We start from the raw sequence: 23,406 nt of genomic DNA on the forward strand, positions 1-23,406 counted from the left end.
GCCTGAATCTGCTTTCCCGCTCCCCTTCAGCCTATGGAATGCAGCTCAGGCACGACAGTACATTTAGGCACTAATTGAACCTGCTAAGCACCTTTGCAGCAACATACAGACTGCCACTTGAAAAAGCAGTGTGGACTCTCGAAGTCGATACATACACAGGAGGCTGCCTTTGTTTGTGTTCTGCGATTGCTGATCTTGATTTGCTGCTGACTTAAGATCATTCCTGAGTGAATTTTAGCCTTTCCATCATCGATTTCCTTCTTAACAGCAGGTGGACATTCAAGTAATCTTCTTCATATGCATGATGGCTGTGGTGAGGATGTGGAGTCAGACCCACTGATGAGAAAGAATTAGAAAGGCTTGAAACCTTTACTCCTGCAGAAGGGCTGAGGTCTTACAGATGCAAGGAGAGCGGCGAGTTCGTCACATAACGCCCACTTAAGAGTTTTCTTTGGGAGAAGTAATTTAGCTTAAGATATCTTAGAAATAAAACTCAATTCAAAGTCTATGACATCGGCTGCTCATAGCAACCCTAAGTGTGCTCCAGAGTGACAGTCAGTCTCCTGTAAGAAAAGTTTAGTCTTGTGGTTTGAGGAAGAGATTCGAATGGAGTGTTTAAAGAATCAAATAGCAGCAGAGAACAACAATGTCAGTAGGAGGACCAGGAAAACTACACACAAAATATATATTGTTATGAGCAATTTTCCATGTTCTTACTAACATTGGTTTTCTGCCCAATGAATTTCAATCAATGGACTGAAAATAGTCGAATGAAATTAACACTCGAAGGGCTGGAGAGATGGCTCAGTAATTAAGGATGCGTATTGAGCTTGGAGAAGACCAAAGTTCAGTCTCTGATACCCAGCTTAATTAGCTCCAGATCCCTCTGTAATTTCAGCTCCAAGGAATCCTACAACTTCTTCTGGCCTCCAAGGGCACTGCAGTCCCGTGTGAAGACTTATGTGCGGGTGTGCATATGTGTGTGTGTGTGTGTTTACTTTACACACACACGTAAAGTAAACAAAATATTTGAGCATAAGTTCCCAGCAACGTGGTATTGCCAGATAAAGACAGGAATGCATGCAACTAGCATTGCATTAATCAAAAGCATTCTAAGGACTGAACACCATTTTCTAATGAGACTTGTATAATGGATAATTTTGGATACTAGATTAACACTTTCAAAACTGGCCTATTTGATCTCTCATGGCACATTTGAAATATGACATTACCTCTGCTTCTGTCGCTGTTTTGTGTGGACTGCGATTCTTGAGCATACGTAGGGTTGATATGAACAGCCGATGTCATGGACTTTGAAGTTTTATTTTTAAGATATTTCAAGATAAATTGCTTTTCCAAAGGAAAGCGGTATGTGGGCGTGTCGAACTAAAAGATGCTCATTTTACTTTACCTATTAAGTTGGTGAGCATTTGTCTCAGCTGAAGCTACTGCTGCTGTGATGAGCACTGTCAGCAAACGCAGCTTGGGGATATCGGGGTTATTTGGCTCACCCCTCCACACCGGAAAGCATCACTACTGGAAGCCAGGACAGGAACACAAACAGGACAGGAACCTGGAAGCGGAAGTCAATGCAGGCGCCATGGATCATGGAAGCTTACTGGCTTGCTCCCCACAGCTGTCTCACCCTGATTTCTTACAGAACCCTGGAACAGCCCAGTGCTGCCCCCATCCAGAATGAGCTGGTCCCTCCCCACCCCTCACTAATTGAGATAATACTCTACTAGCCTGCCTAGAGCCTGATCTTACAGAGACATTTTCACACCCAGGGTTACCTTCACTTTTATGATTACAGCTTGTGTCAACTTGACATAAAAGAATAAAAATGTTCAATATGCAACATAATGAACCCATAAGGGGGCGACTGAATTTTTGAACAGCTTGGTGACACAATGCCCTATGTGACATATTACTTACCGTGTCAGTTGACTGTGTGATCGACGAAGCAAAAAGTCCAGACATGGAATCTGTGAGAAAATAAATGCTGGTGATTCCAGAGCATCTACGGAGACCGTGTTATTGCGCCCTGGCCAGCTCCGGACTCCAGTCCTGTTTTGCATTTCATCCATGTTTATTTTGATGAACAAAAATAGCCTTCTCTCTCCATGTGTCTATAAAAGGACTGGTTTTATGGCAAAGGCTGTAGTGCCTAGAGACAGTGGTCATAATAAGATTTATTTATTTTTAATTTTATGTTTATGAGCGTTGGCCTGTGTGTGTGTGTGTGTGTGTGTGTGTGTGTGTGTGTGTGTGTGTGTGTGTGTGCATGCTTAAGAGCACCTTGTGAGTGAAGTACCCACAGTGGCCAAAAGGGGGCAGTGAATCCTTGGAACTAGAGTAACAGATTCCTGTGAGCTGCCATATGGACACTAGGAACTGAGTTCTGGGTACCAAATGCTGGCTCTCTGGAAGAACAGCAAGTACTCTCAACTGCTGAGCTGAACTCTCCATTCCTTAGAGTTTTTTTTTAAAGATTGGGAATTACTTATTTGTAAGTGAGCTAATCTTATTAAAAACAGTTGAATTTAATTAGTCTTCTTAGCAGACAGCTTTGGAGGTAAAGGTGACTGTTTCTTTCCTCAAACATTGCTCTGCAAACTCACTCTGCATCTACCTGAGTGATCGAGAGACACACTAATCATTTTTTTTCCTGCTTAAAGTATTAGATTTATGCACGTGTTAGCTTTACTCACGGACACCCAGGGAGCATTGCACGAGGACTAGAGAACTTCCCGTATGGACTTTCCAGACGTCTAGTGACTCAGTCATCGCCAGTTAGTTTTATGTGATTTAATTTCACCTGGAAACATTTGGAGATGATGGCAGATTTATCTGACGTTTAAGCTACTAGTGCAATTGTAACTTTAAAAGTTTAAATCTAAGAGCCTTCTAGAGAGTAGTATTTCTCTAGCATGGTAAACCTAAGTTGTATTCAGGCTTTGCCTGGAAGGCAGTGCCTTTTGGGGAAGAAGGAAAGAAGGCAAACCTTAAAGCACTTTTATTTATTTAATTTAAAATATATTATTGATTTATTTATATTTCTGTTTAAAAACAAAAGCAAGAAATGAAACCTGAATTCCCACAGATGGCTAGTGTGGGCTAGTAGCGATAGATACGTATCTTCTCTGATTCAAACGCTTATCACAAGACAGGAACTGTTTCTCTCCAGGAGTCTTAGAGTGAGCTCTGGGCGTAATTCTTAATATGGGGTAACATATCCGCCAAGAGGGTCAGTGAGGTGGTGGCAACAGAAGCTTAAAGCAACAGGGGTCTAAACAAGATGGCTGCCGGCTTCCCAGCGAATACAGTAGTTCTGAGATCAGATCTGATCACTGAACCACACAGCAGCTGGAATCACGTGTACACTCAAGGCAGAGGAGCAAAAAGTCCAGGAAGAGGGTTCTTTCAGGTGCTCTGGGAAGTCCCGCCAAACCACATCCTCTCCTCCACCCCGTTACCCTCTTCAATGCCCACTCCTTTAGAGTCATGTGGTCACTAACATCCAAGGACGTCAGGTACATTTACATAGGCACACTGATACCCTCACAAAGAGCCTAATCTATGGTTGTTTGGTAAGGATGAGGTAGAGGCCAGAGACACTATTCAGTAACTTAGTGACTAATAGAGATGGTAAAGGGGGCTTCTTTAGCAGTCTAATTTATGAAAAAAAAAAAAAAAAACCATCTAAGTCTTACAGTGCAGCCCAGGCTGTCCTTGAACTCAGTAACTTCCTGCTTTAGTCTCTCCTGTGCCTGGATTACAGGCATATGCAGTCATGGTTGGTAGCTTAATAAATTTAATGATTTAATATGTAATGATTCACAAGCATGGATATAAAAATAAGCACTAAACTAATATATAGCCTAAAATTGGTAATATCCATGCACCAAATAAGTATCAAACAAGGAATTCAAAGGGAAAATTGAGAAGGATTTTGTTGTGTCTTTTTCGGGTTTCACTATGCCATGACACACTTTGTCAAGCTGAGGAGTGTCAGAGGAGCCACCGGATTTATTTATTTATTTATTTACTTATTATTTAATTACATTGGTATTTAATAATAACAAACATAAGAATTTAAAAATAATCAGCCTCATATTAACTACAGTTTTGTAGAAGTGGCCTATTAGCATGATCTCTGAAGTTACAAGGTTGAATTAATGTAAATTTGATTACTTTTTAGGTTGATATACTTTTTTAAAACATTGGATATTTTCTGTATTTACATTTCAAATGTTATCCCCTTCCCCCACTCCCATACCTCCTCATACTTCCCTTGTTTTTATGAAGATGCTCCCTCTTTCAACTACCCTCTCTACCTCAGTGTCTTGGTATTCCCGTACACTGGGAAAATGCACCCTCAGTGGACCAAAGGCCTCTTCTCCTGTTGATGCCAGACACTGCTGTCCTCTGCTACATATGCAGTAAGTTAATCTCAGTTAACATCTCCCCACATTTTTCTAAGAACTGGGTTACGGCTCTAGAGTTTTTACTGGATGCTAATATGTTGATTTCTCCAGTTCCTTCATTGGGGTCCCCATGCTCAGTCAGATGGTTAGCTGCAAGCATCCTCATCCGTATCAATAAGGCTCTGGCAGAGCCTCTGAGGAGACATCCATATAAGGCTCTTGCCAGTAACCACTACTTGGCATCAGCAATAGTGACTGGGTTTAGGAGCCACCAGATTTATAAGTGATATTGAAAAGTTAAGTTTTGGACAGTGAGAACATGCTGGTGTCACATGACCCTGCAGTGATGTCTTCTTTGCACCCACGAGGCCGGTGCACTGTTTGACATCTACTGTGATATCTCTGTTCAGCATTTTCGAAGCATGTTTCTGAGCTGGGGGAGCTGGGTGGAAAGCATGCGCAGTCCCACCTGACTATCTCAGAACAACACAGTGCTTCCTGTAGCCAAGTGTGAGCTGATGCTTCGAGATGCCATAGATTCGTAACTCTGTGTGTGTGTGCTGGTGAGCACAGGCCAGTGTTTATGTGTGTGTCCATGTGTTCATGTGTGTGTCCCTGGGTATGTTTATGTGCATATGTGTTCATGTATATATGTCTGTGTATGTATGCATGTATGCATGTGTATATTTATGTGCACATCTGTGAATTTGTCTGTACTTGTGAATGTGCATGTATGTATGTGTGCATGTTCATGTGTGCTCATTTATGTGCATGCATGTGTAGGTGTGTGTATGCGTTTGTGTGCACATGTATGTGTGCCTATGATCACATGTAAATGTCTAGACAGAAGCAAGTGAAATGTGCACTTCTCCTCCCTTCATCCCCACTTTGGGGAGATCTTAGAACTTTTTAGAATAAAATATTATATTCTTGGAGACCATGTCAAAAGGGGGTTTGACTCCAAAGCATGTAACATGTTATGTGATAACTTTGTATTATGTTACTTTAGTAACTTTATTACTTGATCTGAACTTTACTCAATCCTCAACTTACTGAATGAGATTTGTGTTTTTTTTTATTATGTCAAGTAGTGGAAATATACATATTAAAAAGGGAGATACCTTCAGTGTATGATATGCTGTACTAGTGGTTGCCACATTTTTTTTTTTCGTGTAACACTCAGCTAGATGCTAAGGATGAGATACTCCACAGACTCTTCTCACTGTTGCCTTTGGATGATCCCAAGCAAACTGTGGGAATCTGAAGCAATGACACTCCATTGTGGAGCTACTGCCCAAGGTCAGTGTTCCGGAGTGAACACATGGTCTTTCCTTGGCTCCTGCAGATCTGTAACATTCTACATAGTCAGCTCTAGGTTTGGAGAGGGTAGCCATAGTGAGAATGGGACACAAACGCTCCTGTGTTTAGCAAGCAAGTGGCTTCTCCAAACTCTTTCAGTTTGAGCACACAATGAAGAGGGTCAACGCACCATTGTTAGGAGGACAGTTAGAATGACGTCATCTGTTGTTCACCAGCCATGCAGCTGTGCACACTGAAATGTATTGTCATAATTGGGGGAGGGCTAGAAGCAGAAACAAGATTAGTTAGGCTGCAGAAGGAATCTGTAATCTGTGTTCTTTTTAAAGACTTATTTTTATTTTGTGGGTGTGTCTTGCCTGAATGTATTTGTGTGTATCACGTCATATGTGTGCAGTGTCTGCAGGGACCAAAGGAGAGCATTGGGTCCTTCTGGATCTGGAATTACAAATGTTTGAGGATGCTGTGTGGGTTTCACAAATGCCATGGTTCCTCTGGAAGAGCAGTAAGTGGCCTAACCACTGAGCTATCTCTCTAGCCCCATTCTGTGTTTAATTAAAGGTGTATTCTATATAAAATTAGAGGTGTTTCTTGTCCTATCTTCAATTACAGATTCTATTTATTTTCTGGTCCAGATTCATCCATATTTTTTCTCTTCAACTGTCAGCTTGAGCATTTAACTCCTGGGACTGAACTGGGACTGGATTTTTCTTTTTCCCCTGCATTTCTTTTGATGCACAGAATCAGCTCTTACCCCCTTCTCTTAGCCAGGCATATGGAAGTCATTAGCCACTTCTCTCATGATTGTACTGCAGTAACACTTCTCTCTCTCTCTCTCTCTCTCTCTCTCTCTCTGTCTGTGTGTGTGTGTGTGATGCTGCCTGTGCCCAAGCACTCAGACCTTCAAATATCTTCATCACTCTGTTCTTCCTGCTCCCATTACACAGCTCGAGTAAGTAAGGAACGTCCTTCAATGGCTCTGCATTGCTTAAGCTTCAAAGGCGATTTCCAGTGGGTACTTGCAGAAAAACACACCAGGGCTCAAGTGAATCTGTCAGAGACTTGTGTTTCTAAATGTATTTGATTGTGTCAGGAGGTGACACTATGGTAGACGTGGGCTAACTCATGATGACATCGCTATGGTGGACGGGTGCTAATTCATGGTGATATCGCTACGGTAGACATGTGCTAACTCATGATGACATCACTATGATAGAAGGGTGCTAACTCATGATGACGTCACTATGGTAGAAGGGTGCTAACTCTTGGTGATGTCACTATGATAGAAGGGTGCTAACTTATGATGATGTCACTATGATAGAAGGGTGCTAACTTATGATGACATCACTATGGTAGACAGGTGCTAACTCATGATGACATCACTATGGTAGAAGGGTGCTAACTCTTGGTGATGTCACTATGGTAGACATGTGCTAACTCATGATGACATCACTATGGTAGAAGGGTGCTAACTCTTGGTGATGTCACTATGATAGACGGGTGCTAACTCATGATAACATCACTATGGTAGATATGTGCTAACTCATGATGACGTCAGTTATCACACTCCGGTGCTTCTTCACTTGGAAGAAGTGTGAAAGCTTCCATGTCCTCCTCCTTTTCAGGAGGCATCAGGCCTGGTGGCTGTATTTCCATGCTGCTCTTAATACCTTTGTTCATACGCATGCAAGCAATGGTTTCGTGTGTACAATTTGTAGCATTTAAAATCTTAAGTAAATAATATACTATGTATATTCTTGGGTGATTTTCTAAAATCTGAGTTTTTAATGTGGCTGTTCATCTAGCTCCAGCTCACTTTATTGCTTAGCTGGGATTTTATTGCGTGAGTGTACCACAGAGTGTCTACTCTCTCTCTGTGCTGTTGACTTGTTTCTCTTTCCTCTGTATTTATTTCCCATCCCTCAAAAATTTCACCCTCTGTGACCTTTCAGATCAAGGTCCCTTACCTCTGGCCCAACACGGAATATAATGTGCATTATTAAACTTCATGGTTGCTGTTACTTTTCATATTTAGTGATTTCTGACGCATTGATTTTCCAGAAAAGTGATCGTATTAGTCAGCCATAGTGGGAGCTTGTAGTCAAGAGATGAGATGCTTTTCTCTCTTAGCTGGCACAGGTTCCCTCAGCTTTAGCAAGTGAGGAACTTTATAGTCCCCCTCCCTTTTCTAGCTGCAGAAATAAAGCTTTTCTCACCCGATGCTGTGTCCTCCACTTATCGCTTACCCAGGGGAGTATGGCTGTGTTTCAGAAGGATCAGCTTAAAGAAGAGACCCCAGTCTGCCCTGACCCCCACTTCCTAGAACATGCCAAACCCACCATAGGCCTTACGGTCTAGCTCTAGTCTGCAGCAGGGTCACAGGAGCTGGCAATTGAGGTGTCTTATGCCCAGACTGGAGACGACTGAGGTCAGCCATTGGCCTGGGAACATGCATTCCTAAGCGCTGTGCAGGTGTAAACGCTGGAGTTACGGGGTATTTGGGGAAGCACTTTGCAGCCTGTATCAGATGCTTCCCCACTGCTGATAAACCAACTCCCAGAAGGGGTCATTGTGGCTTACGGTGCTTGAGGGGTAGAGTCTAAGATGGTGGAGAGGTTAGGCAAAAGTCATACACAGCATGAAGATTTCTATAATATACGCTTTTCTTCTAAAAACAGGTAAACTTGACTCCACAATGCTTTTGTAGAAGTTCATCTTCTCCCCCCTCCCCAGTGCTTCCAGCCACAAGAGATCACCAGTGCCCTCTGCACTGACTGTATTGCTCCTCGGGTTTAACCCAGCGGTGCTGTATTATAGACACCTTTAACCATTCCTTCGCTTCTAACTTAGAATATGAGCATGATTGGCCTTGACTCATCATAATCCCATGGTCTGCTTTCCTCACCTAAAACGATTGCAAAGTAAGTTTTCAAAAAAAAAAAAAAAAACTCATTTTATTAGTCAATATGTGTTTCTATAACAAAACACCAACCACTGGATAATGTGTGGGTCATAAAAGCCCGTGTCTCACCGCGTTGACATGATAGCATCTGGACCCAAGAACTGACAGACACATTCTTTGCTTTTGAGACAGCATCTTTAGTGCTGTGTTCGCACATGGCATGGGAGAAAGGCAAAGGGGGTCAGACACTTCGTGAAGCTCTGTGCAGGAGAGAAACGTTTATGACCTCCTCAGCTCCCCTTCACAGCATTGCACTGGTTATTAAGCTTCTCCGTGATTTCAGGCAGAAGTAACGTCCAAACTGTAGCACGCATCAGCTTAGCAGCAGGCGCCGACTGAACAGTGTCAGGCCCCAGTCCTGAGAACTGTGAGGTGAACAGACAGAAACAAGCCACTGTCTTCGGGAAACTCACCCTCCAGACAAGAAAAGATCTCCAGAGCAGGCCAGGAGAGGGAGAAATGAATCTCACACACGAGGCCAAGGTCGCCATTTGTCTAGATTTTCAGTGATGGAGGTTCAAGCGTGGAGGAGGTCTCAGGCACCAGTGCTTTCACGGTTTGGGGTTTGGGTGAGCAACCATTGGCTTAAAGGATTTCCTAGGTAGATAAAACAGGCCTCAGCGTTGAGAGAGAGGACAGTGGTGGCCTATCTGCGTGATGTCGTTAGTGTGTTCTCTCAGTTTACTTGGCTAAGATGAAGTAAATTAGTTAGAATTGGAGGATACAACTAGTTGTAAATGGGACGGGGTCATTTTAAACACTTCATACACCTGGGTGACTCCGAGAAACATTTTCATTCTTCACTAGAAACGGAGCTGTTTATTTTATAACTTAAGTTCAGAAATTAACAAGCTGTTTTAGGAGCCTGGTGTACGCCGGAAAGAAACTGTTTTCAAACTCTGACTTGTCACCCACTTCTAATGAGATAGTGTGGCATCACTGTGAAGGGACCTTTGTTTACTCCAGTGACAAGGTGTTGATCACGAAATCCCAAACTCAGTGTCCTCCTGAAGTGTCAGAGAGCTTCTAAGCAGAGCTGAACTGAAGGTCGGGACACTCCGTTCTTCCCTCGGAACGGTGACCTAGTCCATTTCCAGCTTAGATTTGGGAGCTGGAGGATCAGTTCAGAGATGTTTACTGCAAGTTCCCTGTTTGGTCCGAAGTATTTGCAGAGTACGGCCTGTCTTCTGAGAACCAAATTAGCCCTGCAAGTTCCTTTTATGTCCATGTAATGTTAGTGTGGTGTCTAAGAATAGTGGAGTGGGGTGGACAGGCAAAACTGAATCAAAGCTCTTGCTTTGTTTATTTATTTTTAAACTTTAAGCCATAGTTTCTATATCGAGACCTTGTGGGAAAATGATCTGGAGTCCAAGGTTTGCTAACAGGGTTACTTTCTTAAATCCTTAATACACTGCTACCCATCACCAGTCTGTAATCAATGATACTTTACTAGTTTTATTGTGAATCACACTGGAGACTGATTGGCACTGAGACTGCACCCTGAGAATGAGCAAGGCTGTACCTGCCCTTTAATGAGACCTCACTGTTAATAATGAGTATTGAGGGTCCTGGGTGACTGGGTCAACTTTGATGTCACAGGATTTGTGATAATCTGATAATCTTACTAGTTCAGCGGAACAGTTCTGATTTCTTCTCCATTGTGGTTAGAGACATTTTATAAGAGTTTAAAGAAGAGAGAAGTCTGAGAGTCGGGACTGTGAACTGGTCAGTATAGTCAAGACCCAGTGCCCAGGTTCTTTCTCAGACTCTGCTGATGCCCACACAGCATATGTGGATCCTGTGGGTGGGATGCGGCTGAATCAAGATATTTATCCCTTAAGGAACCATTGTGTCTCTCTGTGTTTAAAGAAGACCCTGCTGCAACGGGCCTATTCTGTGCCGCCATTGAAACGTGTTCTGTATCTTAAGGCATGGCTCCATCTACTTTACGGAGCTGTTCTTCCTTATCTTGTAAAAATGAATCCCTGTTCACATTCCTTCTGGAGTGACTCCTACCCTCAGGGGAAAAGTGTCACCTTGGGAACAGGCAACGTATTGGAAGAAGTTCCTATGGGTTCTTGGGTCAGGGACTCTGGCTTTGGAGCACTTCATTTCCAACTCCATGTTACCTCTTCCTTTGCATAGAGAGAAAATGGTTTGTTCTTTCTGAGCTTAGCTAACTTTTCTATAACGGAAGGATAAAAGGCTTCGCCTAATCAGGCTTGAGAACAGGCAGTCTATATAAATCTCAAGTTTCTCCATGCACAGTGCATAGCAGTGGATTTTATTGTTTTTATTTCTGTGTTTAGTATGTATATGGAAAAGGTCTAGGATTAAAAAAACACCTTAGACTGTGTACTTTCAGGCTACAAAGCTATAATTTGGTATTTTCTGCATGGGTTAATAATAGATCCACACAAACTGTTTTTATGGAATAAATTGACTTTTGCTGTTGTGTGGTTTCTCACGGGGACGGTGTTGGCATGAGAAACATCATGAAATGGTGTCTTGAATAACTCTGTCTTAAATCTCTCTAGGTAGCATCCTAGCCCAAAACTTGTGTTGTGAAACCCAAGACTGTGACCCAGATAATGTGATAGGATCTTCCTGTGATTTGGGGCCATATCCTCCTTAGATGAACTTGGGACTTCAGAGAGCACTTGGTACTACACACAGGCTTCTTGATTGCTTCGTATAGATTACCATGCCATCACTGCCTCAAGACGGGGGTAAGTGGACTGGCCGGACCCTACTAGGATGTGTCTAGAAGATATGATATTCAAGCTCCGGGAGTGTCACCATTCATAGTTTTAACTCGCTGGAGGCAGCGTGTATGTTTCGGGTCATAATGTTTGTATTTTAGTGACGACTGTTCACTTTGTGTTTCTTCTTGAAGTTATTCAGGGATCATCTCCCCTGGATCTGAATACAGAACTACCTTATCAATGCACAATGAAAAGGAAAGTAAGAAAAAAGAAAAAGAAAGGAATTATCACAGCGAATGTTGCTGGGACAAAGTTTGAAATTGGTGAGCTTCTTCAGAATCCTTTGTCTTTCATAAATGCTGGAAAAGCTGCCTGGCTTTAAAAACAGCGTAGAGTTCTGGAGAGACAACTATTTTTACGTAATGGATTTTTAATTGTCTAAATTTCTGACAGGTTAGAAGAATTCTTTTTTCTATGCAGTGGAGGATGATCTACTCTTAAAAAGTGCTAATGGGTTTCTAAATTTTCAGTTCAAACAAAGAAATGCATTCAATTATCTTGGCTTTCTCTTCAGAGAAAAGCTGCAGGTCTGGTGTACAACACTGGGTTTTTCTGTAATGTATCAATGTGAGCTTCGAATGGTATCTATCTGAGCTTTGAGGTAAAGGTTTAGATATGCCTGACTTTATAGATTTGTGAATGTAGAGTATATCTTTTCAACTATCCTTATGTAGTCTGGAAGCATCTGTCCTGACTGGTGTGTGTCTGTCCTGACTGGTATGTGTCTGTCCTGACTGATGTGTGGATACTTGAAGACCCTGGATTTCAGAAGCCAGCTGAGCTGTCCCGATCACTGCCAGGATTTCTTCTTGTCTTATTACCAAGGGCCACCACTTATGCCTGAAACTCAGATGAGTTTGTGTGCCTCATGGGTAAGGTTTTGTCTGCTGTGAGCCTTACAGAGAAGGAGTCTTGCACGCCCTGTTGCTACTGCTTTCATGCTCTATACGTGTCCAAATGTCACACTAGCAGCAGAACCCTCAGGCCACCATCCCAGCATGAGAATCTTGTGTGTGCACTTGATGAGACAAGGTATCAATATAACTCCAAGCTTCATTCTGCTGCTCTTAGAGAGCAGCTCTCTGACCTCACTTAGATGGTGTCTTAGTTAAGATTTCCACAGCTGTGAAGAGACACCATCACCAAGGCCGCCCTTACAAAGGCAAACATTTAATTGGGTCTGGATTACAGATTCAGAGGTTCAGTCCATTATCATCATGGTAGGAATCATGGCAGTCTGCAGGAAGACACGGTGCTGGAGGAGCCAAGAATTCTATGTCTGGATCCAAAGGCCGGCAGAAGGGACTCCTGCAGGTAGCCAGGAGGAAGGCCTCTTCTACACCGGGAGAAGCCTGAACATAGGAGCCTCAAAACCCACCCCACAGTGATGCACTTCCTCTAAGAAGGCCACACGTCCTTCAACAAGGCCACGCCTCCTAATAGTGCCACTTCCTATGGGCCAAGCATATTCAGACCACCAGAGACGGCCCCAGGGCCTCTTTAGATATCTCTATATTCCAGGCATCACTGCATATAAAACCAGTTCTTTCTCTAGCAAATAGCCAAGAGGCCCTAGGATTTGAGATCAACTGTGCTCACCTATCAGCTTTACACCTAATCTAAGTCAGCCACACAATTCTCATCACTCCTCAAATATCAGTGGAGCGTGGTATAAAGAAAACGTTAAATAATGGAACTTGGAAGCGTTGGCGTGTAGATACACTTTTTTTTTAGGGCTCAGAATTCGCTGGGACTCAGAGGTTACCCCAACTGTATGACTCCTCTTAATTTCAAACTCAAAATTTGTTGAAAAATTCCAATATACGAACTGCAACCTCTAGGCTAAAGAGGAGCACATGCGGTTTGTGCTCAAAAGGATACCCCGAGAGTAATCTTTTTTCATTTGGGACCTCAGGGTTGGGGGCAGTAGAGACCCAGTTTCCAAGTCTTCTGTGAATTTGGCTTCAGTTCCTCATGCTCTGAGGAAACAGCTGACTTGGTGACTAGAAGTGTGAAAGGCACAGGGCAGATGGTCCAGGGTATTTTTACCTTTCCAGTTTTATACCTGGTTCCAGGACATAGAAGAACCCTGAGGGTAGATGTCCCTGTGAAGCGTAAATTCAGCAGTCTGTGCGTTTCCACTGTACCAAAGTCACTCTCTAAACTGTCTGCAAGTTCTGGGTTGTGGTACATTGCAGAGGGTTATGACTAAGGCTTTTTGGTGCAGCCCAATTCAGTGTGAAGAATAGTTTGGTCCTAGATAAACGCTGTCACTGGTAATGAGCTTATGCTATAGGGAGTGGGGGAGTGTGAGTGTCTTTAAGGTGTTCCGGCTTAGGTTTGATGTAATCACCTCCTTTCAGTTCGTTTAGTAATAGATGAGATGGGATTTATGAAAACTCCTGATGAAGATGAGACAAGCAATCTTATCTGGTGTGACGCTGCTGTTCAGCAGGAGAAGATCACAGACCTGCAGAACTACCAGGTAGGGACTGACTGCAAGCCATCATCGTCAGGGGGACGTTCACACCCCTTCTGTCTAAGATGATGCTTTGAGATTGTGTGTCGGTGGACAGAGACCTCACAGCATCAGCTCGGTTTAGTCTGAATCTATAGTGCAACGCAAACACGTTTGGAAGAAATGGAAGCCAAACAGGAAAACCTACAGGGAACTAAAGCGATTGATGTCTGCTATGGTCCCTTCCTCCCTTTCATCCCCGTCCTCCCTCTTCCTTCTTCTTGCCTCCTTCCCTACCCCTCCCTTTCTCCCTTTATCCTCTCCCTCCCTCCACCTCCCTCCTCTCAGCCTCTTCCTTGCTTTGATTCTGAGAATACATAGTAGAGTAGACGGAGAAAATGTTTTAGTCCCATGTTATCAATGCTTGTATTTATGTCTAGCATTCCAAAAGCAGTATGGATATTGAATTGTCACTTATCCAACACAGAACTTTAGGACTTTATTACCTCTGTAAGGTCTTTTCCAGCTTTGTTCAAAATTTTACAGTTTTAGTCACTGATTATTGTATTTTTTAATTTCATAAGTTGTTAGCCATTTAATTTTAAATTCTTTACATTAATAACTTCCAATTTATTAGACTGTAAACCTCAAAGAAGATTTTTAATTGTGTTACAGTATAAAAGTGTATTCATTGAATCATTAAATGTTAATGTTTACCTTTTTATTTTTCAGAGAATCAACCACTTTCCAGGAATGGGGGAGATCTGTAGGAAGGATTTCTTAGCAAGAAATATGACGAAGTAATCTTCATTTTCTTATAATAGAGAAGACCTAAGCAAGCTTTTTACTGTGGCTGTGGTGGTGCTATGTTGTGTGAGGTTATATCCAGCTGAATGCTCATCCGATGGGAGAGAGACTCGGCTAGAGTGGTCTTGATAGTTCCTTGTTCTAGCTTTTAACTTTGCACAGGAGTTCACCGAGGCCCCGAGAGGAGACTTCTGCAGAGATTCCCACAACAGCTCCTAGTAGGGCTGGACCCCAGCTGGTTTTCAGAATCTCAGAATCCCTTTCTATTACAACTCAGTGGGCTCCTTAGAAACAAAAACGATCCATACATGGTTGCTTTCAGGTTAAACCTCATAAAAAGTCAATGTGTTCCATTATGTGCTGTGTGTTTAGTGGCTTGTGAACATCACACTTTCCAAGTACTATCCGATGTATGCACACATGCTCCTCGACATGGGCACCAGCACTCAGTCGGAGTCATACATACATCTCCCAAGTCAGGAGCTAGAATAATAATTTTTCGAGGGAATATTGGTAACCGGTGCTCAAATGTTTTGTTGGAAAAACATCTGTAGAATTTTTATGCAGTTTATATTTCTGTTAGTTAGATTTAGTTTTTCTGTTTGTTTGCTTGTTTTTTTTTTAGTGGGGGAGGGAGCTTGGGAATGTTGAGTGACAAACAGTATTTTTGAAAGAAAGGAGTATTTATTAAAAAAATCAGAGAACCATGTATATAATTAAAGATTAAATATTGATATTATTCATGTGTATGTTAATAATTGTTCAGTTATTCATTTTTACATTTAGCTTATATGTCAAAAACTAATAGTTTTTAAGTAGCTGAGACACACAAGATATGTAGCCGCATCTGTAGAAGAGAGATGCCACGTGGGTAGTTTTAAAGATCACTGCTCTAATAAGAGCCTGAACTCGGTCTAATTTCAGGTCATTGTTAAATATAATAAATGACTGTAAAGGCATTAAAGCAAATACGACAACATTAACACACATTTTATTTTTTAAAAAACCCAAATATCAAATTAGTCAGCGTTGTCCCTTTTTTGAATTGAGATGATCCAGTTGCAGGATTAAGAAACACTGAGAAAATGCAGTTGGAAATTGTATTATTTCCTTTCTCATGGTGGTAATGTCATGTTTGTGTACACACACAGGAAAGAGAGCTAGAGGAAAGGCAAAAGGAAGGGGGTAGGGTGGGGGAGGGTGGAGGAAAGTGAGGGAGGGAGAGGATGGGGAAGGGCGGGAGGGGGAGAGGAGGGGATAGGTGTGCTGTGATGTACACACTTGCATCTGAAGTTGCACCTGCAGACCAGAGGGGGCGCTGTGTATCTCCTTTGTTACTCTCTGCTCACTGAACCTGGAGCTGGGCTAGTGGGTAGCCCCAGTGGTCTTCCTGCCTCCACTTCTCTGTGGTACTGGAAGTTCATATGTGGCTGCACCTCAATTTTTATTAGGGTTCTGGGGATTTGAAGTCATGTTCACATGCTTGCTCAGTGAGCACTCTTACCCAGTGTCCTATCACCCCAGCCCAACATCACTTAAACACATGCACACACACATCACATATACCACATACATACACCACGCATACATATACACATGCATCACACTCACCACACACATCCCACAATACCACACACATACCATACTACATACATACCACACATCATAAACCTCACACATACAACACACACACAGCACAGATATATACACCATGCACACACAAATACCATATATATATATATATATATATATATATATATATATATATACATGTATATATATGTATCACAAATACATACCACATATAATATATACACACACATCACACACATACCACACACACAGCACACACACAAACATATCACACATGCCACACATACATACAATATATACACGCACAAACATACCACACCGGTATATACACACATCAAACACCCCCCCCCACACACACACACCAGGAATGTCTTTGGGAAAGGTCTTGACGTGTGTTAACTGTGTGAATGACTCGCTGTTTCACCCGTTGGCGATGTTCTTCTGCAGATTCTCCTCTCAGATTGTAGCTTCTGCTTTTGCGCTGTCTGTCTCCCGTGGCTGTATTTTAATATGAGTAACCTTATTTGCAGATTATACTCATCATCATTACATATTTAGAAGAAAAAAGTCTCTTTTGAAAATACATTCTTAAAAGGTAGAAAAATGCTGTTAGGATTACTGGATGCTCTTCCCAGAGCGATACAGGCTTGAGTCCCAGCCCCACATGACTGCTCACAACAATCTGTAACTCCAGTTCCAGGGAATCTGATGCCCCTTTCTGGCCTGTTCAGGCACCAGGCACATACATGGAGCACAGGCAAAATGTGCATATGTATTTAGTTAGTAAGGCTTAAAAAATTTACCTTTAATAATATTCAGAAATCATTCTTCATTTTTGTTGGGAATTGATTGATAAGTATAAAATACTTAACATTTTTGGACGAATAAAAAAGAAAGCTTTTTGGTCCTAGTTGTACAAGTTTGTAATCCTACCTACTTTGGAAGATGAGGCAGGACAGTTGCGGGTTCAAGGCCCGCCTGGGCAAGTGACGAGCCCTGATTTAAAATAGAGACTACCATGGAGGAGTGGGTACTCTCAGTGGGGGGCACACACACGTGGGGGACCTCTAGTTCCTCCACTTTCCCCAAAACAGACATCTTACACCTCACAGTGCCATCAAAGTATGGACCACAATAGACAGCGAAATCCTAGCAAGTGCAACACAATCAGAGGACACACTGTGAGTGCAACACAATCAGAGGACACACTGTGAGTGCAACACAATCAGAGGACACACTGTGAGTGCAACACAATCAGAGGACACACTGTGAGTGCAACACAATCAGAGGACACACTGTGAATGCAACACAATCAGAGGGCACACTGTGAGTGCAATACAATCAGAGGACACACTGTGAGTGCAACACAATCAGAAGACACACTGAATGCAACACAATCAGAGGACACACTGAGTGCAACACAATCAGAGGACACACTGTGAGTGCAACACAATCAGAGGACACACTGAGTGCTACACAATCAGAGGACACACTGTGAGTGCAACACAATCAGAGGACACACTGTGAGTGCAACACAATCAGAGGACACACTGTGAGTGCAACAGAATCAGAGGACACACTGTGAGTGCAACACAATCAGAGGACACACTGTGAGTGCAACACAATCAGAGGACACACTGTGAGTGCAACACAATCAGAGGACACACTGTGAGTGCAACACAATCAGAGGACACACTGTGAGTGCAACACAATCAGAGGACACTGTGAACCCAGAGACTCACGTGGTTGTCTCGGAACTGTGGCGAAACTCTAAAGCAGGGGCCTAGGAAGAAGTCAGGAATCGCAGTCTGTGATGGCGCAGGGGACACCAGGGATAAATGGCAGCCTAGAGGTGCTTCGGGACTCAGGCTCGGAGTAGCCAGTGCTGACTCGTGTCTAGCCTGCCCCTTCAAGCCTTTGCTCTTTGTCTTGTGAGTTCATACCTCACCTTATGCACCAGGGCCTAGCGCAGCGCATACTCAAGTAAACGTTCATTGAGCTAAAATGCAAGTCAGTGTGTAACGGGCAGGAATTCTTGTCTCCTTATGCACTTGATACCTCGTGTGGGCTCTTCTCTAGTTCATTTTCTTCACAAGTAAAGGAACAAGGAAGGAAGGAAGGAAGGAAGAAAGGAAGGAAGGAAGGAAGGAAGGAAGAAAAATAGAAATCCAAGTGTTCAAAGTATCACTGTTACAGAAATAATATTTATTTAGTTTGAATAGAATTTGTGCTTCCTCTTGCCTCCGACTTACAGAATGATCAAGTCTCGGCCTATGGATTATACTTTTGTTCCTCGAACGTGGATTTTCCCCTCTGAATATACTCAGTTCCAAAACTATGTGAAAGAATTGAAGAAAAAGCGGAAGCAGAAAACGTTTATAATAAAACCAGCCAACGGTGCAATGGGTCATGGGTAGGTTAATTTATTTTTCTGGAAAATATAAACATTGCAAAATGAGAGAAGATATGTACGCAGTGACTTACGCTTGAACACCACAGTAGAAAGGAAAGAAGTCTCTAATTGTTGTGTTTTTATGACTACAGCTTCTCAAAGACTTTAGCAATCCAATTAAAAAGTAATTGAGGCTAGTGAGACGTTAGAGAAATAATATACAGGGGTATTTTATTTCCTTATTTATTCACAAACACGATGCATGCTTATAGTAATATCATGATATTGGATAATAAGGCAAATCGCTGCAGTATAGCTAAATTAGCTTAGAAAACAAAGTAGAAAGAATTTGTCTTGTCAAAGTCAGAATGCTTGAGGCGAAATGTATGTAGCCTTGCTTTATAAATGAGTGTTTTTCTTTGGTAGCCATGGTAACTGGAGTGAGGCTACAGAGGGCACAGTTGAAGCTGACACACCAAAGAACTAGACAGTTTTTTCAGAAACAGTTGATTCTCTTTGCTTATGGTGGTTTTCTGTAGTGCACTCTTAAAGAGAAAGTTGTTTCTTTTTATCAAAAACCATGCGAGTCATTTCAGCTTGGAAATACTGTAGTGCAAGAGATCCTTGGAAATGCTAGCTTTTTTTTTTTTTTTTTTTTTTTTTTTGTTTTTTAAGAAAACATTTAACTTGTGAGCATGATGTACTGATTCTGCCATCCACCATATCCAAGCTTGGTCATGCACACGCTAAGACAAGCTTGGTCATGCACACGCTAAGAAGCATGCTAGTAAGTGGGGATTTTGTGGCCACCAATGAGTGTCATGTTAGCTTCTGGTCATCCATTACTGCAAAGAAAGTTGGAGGGGCGGTGAGGACGGGTCCACAGTTCTCAAACTTTGTGCTTAATAAATGCTTATGAGTATTAGTCACATATATTTGAAGGAAATGCAAAATCACTGAGGAAACATCACGGAAAGGGCATTCTCTATTGAGTGGCTTTATTTGGCATATCATCATGGCGAATGGGCCCATGAGGCTTCCACGACCTGCTGACTAGATTCACTTCTAGTGGCCTGTTATTGAAGGTGGGCCACTGAGGGTAAATTCTTCAGGTACCATGGCGGAGCTATTTAACTACCAGAGCTGAGCGATTTTTCCTTCATTTTGATCATGTTTTGAAGCTCATCAATAACATATTTTTAAGGTTTATATTCTTGAAATATTCACTTATCATATGGTATCACATCTTGACTCTTGTCCGTCATGATGATTTTTGTTTTTTTGCTGCATACAGCTGTAGCCACTTCAGAATACCATGCGATTTCATTTTCCATCATTTTTCCTCTTAACCTTTTGTGTACCTAGTTCCAAATGAGCCCTTTTCTCAATGACATTGTAACCAGGCCAAGTATTTTAGAACCCATTTCTCGAGCCACACTTTTCAAGCCAATCTGTCGACGTTTGGTTTAGAGACTAAAGATAGAATAGTTCTCCTGTTGTCTTACGTGACATGTCATGCTTGCTGTATTTCATGTCGTTAAATTTTTCCTCACGACTTCGCACTTCTCTGTGTAAATAGTTATTTGATTGCATCCCCTATAATTCATGGAGTCATTTCTTCCACTGTAGCCATTTTGTGTTAGGCAAATGAAAGCAAGCCGAGTTCATCTAGAAAGCCCACGGCAGGTCAAAGTAAACACACAGGAATAGTCCACTTGGCCCACTCCAGACCTAGCCTCAGGGCTGGGAGCAGATTCTGGAAGGACCAGCGCTCACCTAGGATTGAGTAATGGAACAGAATTAGTTAAAGTGTCAAAAGCTCTGTCAGGTACCACTTACTGCTGTTTCTCCCCTTTCCCCTTCAGTCCTCTCTCCACGGTAAAATATGCTCTGAATGCTGCAAGCTTTTGCTTGGCTTCTGACGCCACCCCACTCATTGCTCTTGTGGAGGGCAGAATTCTGGAATTTTCTGTACTGCTGTTCTCGTTCTGAATACATAGATGACATTTCCCCCTGACCTCTCAAGCTCCATATCAAATTATTTTGTATTTGTTTTCTTTAAACTTAGGATTTCATTGATAAGGAATGGGGATAAAATTCCATCTCAGGATCACTTGATAGTTCAAGAATACATTGAAAAGCCTTTCCTAATGGAGGGCTACAAGTTTGATTTACGGATTTATATTTTGGTTACATCCTGTGATCCATTAAAGATATTTCTCTACCATGATGGGCTTGTGCGAATGGGGACAGAGAAGTACATCCCACCAAACGAGTCCAACTTGGTAAGTGACAACAGAAAACTTAGTTATTTCTCATTTGTTCGATGTTTAAATCATCTATTATGTGTAAGGGCCTTATGACTTGACCTTCTGTGTCCTTATGGCTGAATGAACCACGTGCTTCTCACTGACAGACAGTGCTGTGAAAACTAAAGTCAATGCAGTGTGGGAAATACAGTGACGTGCAGGGGTCCCGAGGTTCAGTTCCCCCACCAGGAGCTGACAAAGCTTCTTGTAAAAGGTATTGTATGAACATGGAAACATGGAAGAAAGTATGTAGACAAAAACAGGAGTTAATCAGCATCAGGGTTATTTCATAGGTGTAGAGGGAGGCAGGGTTCTAAATTTGCATTGAGCACTCATGAAGTTAAGGCAGAAATGCGCCGTAATCCTGTGTTTCTTTGTTTATTTGCTTTAAAGATTTTTATTTAATGTACATACCTATACTATATATAATATATTATATATATCATATGTATATATAAAATATACACATAGTTTACATATTATATATATGCACCTCTAATATGCCTATATTATACGTGTGTGTGTGTGTACACGTATATTCAGTGTGATGCAAAATTTTTATTCAAAACAATCTTGGGGAGTAGGATTAGGAAAAAGTAGGAATTAAAGAGATTTTTTTAATATTTATACCAACTTGATGGGGAAACACTAAATGTTTACTGCAAGTTAAGAGAAGTGTTAGATTTTGGATTCTTTTCAAGTTTACTTTAAGAAAATGGTGTCAACAAGCAGGATGTGTGGTGCTACCTCCTGAGTTTGAGGCAAGAGTACCACAAGTCTCATCCAATGTGGAGTTCTAGGTTATTTAGTGAGATTGTGCTCCAAAAAAAAAAAAAAAAAAAAAAAAAAAAAAAAAAAAAAAAAAACTGGCTCCATCTAAAACAGCAAAATAACATGACAAGTCTAAAACACAGATTTTATAAACAGGGCCAGCTCTGTCTTACACGTGTCCTGTAGACATCTGTAGACAGCATGTAGACATCTGTAGGGATCATGTAGAAAGCATTTAGACAGCATGTAGACATATGTAGACATAGTGTGACCATCTGTAGACACCATATAGACAACTGTAGACACCATGCAGCTATATGTAGACAGCATGTAGCCATATGTAGATAACATGCCGACATATGTAGACATCATGTAGACATATGTAGACAGCCTTGTCAAGTATACGGTGACTTCCTGTTGATGTCAGATGCACTGTCTACCAGTGGGCCCAGGTGCCCTCTCAATCAGTAGGCAATGTGGGGACAAATGTGCTTGTAATTCTGTGTCTTGGGTACCCTGCTTCCTTATGCTATGATTTTTTAATTGTTTCCTAAAAGATGTAGAATGTTTCTGAGAAAATTACTTCCTGAAATAAATTTGAATAAACACTGAATGGGGCCAAGCACTAAAAACCAGTGTGGTAATGAAGGGAAAATGGGGTAGTTTTACTGAGCAACATCTCACATTTTCCTTTCTTCCTGTGATGTCATTCCTTGGTATTTTGATTGTAGATATCACATATAATTAGTGATTCATCCCCCAGTACTAACATTCACGGCCCTCTTGTGGGAAAAATGCCATTTCATCTCACCGGAAAATATTTAAGCAACCCAAGTCATCAGTTGGTACAGTCTGGAGGTTTGTTTTTAGTTAGCATATATTAATTATATATGGGTTTCATTATGACATTTCGAGATATGCACATGATGTATTTTGATCATATTTCCCCAAGTGCCCTTTCTTGTTCTCCTCCCATTCTCTCTCACACCCTCTCTGTTTCTAGCTTCCCTCTTTTATACTTGCATGTCTTTTTATTTTTATTTTTTAGTTTTATTGGGTTCCTTATAGGACCATGGGGAAGGTTTGTTTACAGGAGCATAGGCACCTTCCTAGTGTTTGTACCACTGAAGAAACTCACCCCTCCTCTCTTTCTTTCTCTCAACAACCACTGACTTCCCATAGATCCTTCAGTGAGGTGGGTAGGACCTCCATGAATGGAAATTAATTATCCTAATCTTCACAAGTCAGTCCAGCTCTTGTAAATTCATGGGCACAGTGACCATGTCTATCCAGAAAACAGCTTTCTAGAACATTACAATACTTCTCGAGCTCTTATGTTCTTCCTCCCCCCATTTTTTATGATGCCCGCTAAGCTTTGGATGGGGAAATGCAGATGTTCTACAGCTGGTTGAACACCTAGCTGTCATGCAAGCTTATCACCTAGGCCAGTTATGAGTGTCTGCCATTAGCAAGCCCACTGCATAAAGAAGCCCTTCTCATCAAAACTAGCAGCACCACTGACCTATGGGCACAAACACCCTTATTTTGAAGGCAGTTTGACTAGGTTCACAGTACCAGACATGGACTCCTTGCTGTGTAATGGAT

At 41.9% G+C, this 23,406-nt stretch overlaps 1 protein-coding gene across 3 annotated transcripts in view; it reads left to right on the forward strand.

Annotated features, from left to right (window-relative positions):
- The window catches only part of TTLL7 (tubulin tyrosine ligase like 7), a 110,606-nt gene that overhangs the window by 23,433 nt on the left and 63,767 nt on the right, over positions 1–23,406 (forward strand). For all 3 annotated transcript variants that reach the window (XM_080915207.1, XM_080915205.1, XM_080915206.1), the window contains exons 2-7: positions 11,244–11,435; positions 11,603–11,734; positions 13,835–13,956; positions 14,662–14,729; positions 18,584–18,742; positions 20,790–21,006. In XM_080915207.1, the coding sequence (XP_080771333.1) occupies positions 11,411–11,435; positions 11,603–11,734; positions 13,835–13,956; positions 14,662–14,729; positions 18,584–18,742; positions 20,790–21,006 (723 nt within the window). In that variant the 5' untranslated portion in view covers positions 11,244–11,410. The remainder of the gene's footprint in view (positions 1–11,243; positions 11,436–11,602; positions 11,735–13,834; positions 13,957–14,661; positions 14,730–18,583; positions 18,743–20,789; positions 21,007–23,406) is intronic.

The sequence above is a fragment of the Micromys minutus genome (assembly GCF_963924665.1).
Source record: "Micromys minutus genome assembly, chromosome: 4".
Lineage (NCBI taxonomy): Eukaryota > Metazoa > Chordata > Mammalia > Rodentia > Muridae > Micromys > Micromys minutus.